The following is a 2,102-nucleotide window of genomic DNA, read 5'->3' as shown; positions in this document are numbered from 1 at the left end:
CCCCCCCCCCCCCCCGAAAAAAACATCAAGCAAAATGACATTTCTTTAAGTTAAGGTTTTTAAAAGAGCCTCTACAGTACAAACATGTGAATATCTCAACAACTACAGGAACGTTTTTTATTTTATGATGATTCTTTGGTTTCAGGAACTGACAGAGATGGAAGTGACCCAAACTCCGGGCGTGCAAACATCCCTTTATAAACCTGTTGGCAACCATGCTCACAGACCGGCTGACCTGGTTCTGTAGGCGAATGCAGCAGGAGAAGGGAACTCCACAGGCCTCCAGACTGGGGTTTGTGTCCAAACACCCAAAGTAGACGTTATTGGACCAGTCCTTATAGCGCTCAACTCCGCAGCACTGAAACTGCAAACACGACAAACTCTCACTGCCAGCAAAGTGGACTATGAAAGGCCGGACATTGCCTCTTGAATCATTAAGGACACAAATCATTCTTCACCTTCTTCTGGATGAAATCGATGGCGTTCTCCAGGTCCTGGTCCTCCCTGTAGCGGACGATGGCCTTCATCATCAGACTCTCCGTCCTCTCCATCACCTGAAGAACAACATTAAGTTTGTTGCGAGCCGACACAGCAACGCTGATAGTGCTTTCACCTTGTGAGTTTTTATGTGTGAGAGTCATCATGGCAAATGTGGCCCTGGAGACACCTACTGAGTTCAGCAGGAACCACCACAGAGGCGGTTTTTGAGTACTTTGCAAGGTGTTTATATGTCTGTGTTACGAGCTGTCTGTTGGCCTGCTGGAAGTAGGCGGGTATAAAGTGGGGAAGGGGCCATTGCCACTACCTCCCCATTTCAAAAACCCAGCCCAGTGTTGGTAACTTTTTTTTCCCCAATGAAAGTAGCTAGCAGCGCTAGCTCCAGAAGTTGCTAAATCTAGCAAGTTGGTCGCCAAGTCGGCAACACTGACAGCCTTCAGGCCTCCCTCCAAAGCCACCTCCCCAAAATTCTAATTATGAATGTAAACAACCAACATCGCTATTGTTTGTGCTCACAGCTGTCAAGCTAGCAGCTTACGGAAGACTCCATTGCTGAGCAATGAATACAAGCATGGCTAGGGAGGAAGCCGTTCAATCATTACCTTCGGGCCGAATGAAACGATTGGACAGACTTATTACAGTCCTGCAACAGCCACCGATAGATTTCTCACCTTCATTTTTGTCAGATCATTTGATTCATTGATTACGAACCCTTTTAAACTGCGATACATATCATATCAATTATGTTCAGGACTGTTTCTCATGCAGTGGATTAGAGGTCTGACTGTGCACTGTACTTGAAGGGAGATGGGGCAGTTGAACAGAGTGCATTTGCAAAACAAACCAGTCAGACCGCATCTTATTTTTTGTAAAACAAGAATTACCGCCTTGCGGTTGTATGCCTCCGCCAAACAAGTCATGCTGCAGTTTACACATTCTTGCCCCTTGTGGCTGTTGATGGAAAAAACACTTACTTGGACAAGCGACGAAACGGTGAGATTATTGGTTTATTGGAAGTGTTTTCAAACAGTATTTTTAGATTTTTGCAAGAGATAATAGTGAAGTCTTTGTGTTTCCTATGAGAGCAGCGTGACGTTACCATGTCAGTGAAGAGGTATCCCACGACCCCAGCAGCGATCTGTAGGAAGAGGACGCCCGTCAGGATCCCCAAAAACTGCAGGAGCAAACAACAGTTGCCCGGAACAGTAAGAACTCCGCATCGCCGACACGCAAAACAAACATCACACCAATCAAACTGCGACGTGATCAGTGACCGGTCGTACCGTCTTCAGCAGGCAGGTGGCGTTACGAAGCGCCCCGAAACATCCGAGGAATGTGATGAGAAGCATCGCAGCGCCAACGACAATCAGGAGCAGAGCTGGATCCAACATCAGGGTGTCAACCACATCTACGCGCACACACACACACACACACACAAACACACACAGTTGAATTGCAACCATCATACGTAACAGCAAGTAAAAGTTAAAACATGTCTGATTCACTTTTTCTGATTCATCCTCTGGAATGTTATCAGCAGCATTGTTTTTATAACCCGACACACACACACACACACACACACACACACACACACACACACACAC

At 46.5% G+C, this 2,102-nt stretch overlaps 1 protein-coding gene across 1 annotated transcript in view; it reads right to left on the bottom strand.

Annotated features, from left to right (window-relative positions):
* Positions 1-1,906, bottom strand: part of LOC116377645 (tetraspanin-33-like) — a gene marked incomplete at its 5' end in the record, with an annotated part of 3,377 nt that extends 1,471 nt beyond the window's left edge. Inside the window, 4 exons of the mRNA XM_031839320.1 lie at positions 236-364; positions 459-554; positions 1,598-1,672; positions 1,782-1,906. Of these exons, the coding sequence (XP_031695180.1) occupies positions 236-364; positions 459-554; positions 1,598-1,672; positions 1,782-1,906 (425 nt within the window). The remainder of the gene's footprint in view (positions 1-235; positions 365-458; positions 555-1,597; positions 1,673-1,781) is intronic.
* Positions 1,907-2,102: the final 196 nt, after the last annotated feature.

The sequence above is a fragment of the Anarrhichthys ocellatus genome, unplaced genomic scaffold (genome assembly GCF_004355925.1).
Source record: "Anarrhichthys ocellatus isolate YVR2014 unplaced genomic scaffold, GSC_Weel_1.0 scaffold1493, whole genome shotgun sequence".
NCBI lineage: Eukaryota > Metazoa > Chordata > Actinopteri > Perciformes > Anarhichadidae > Anarrhichthys > Anarrhichthys ocellatus.
This window is presented reverse-complemented; position numbering and strand designations above follow the sequence as displayed.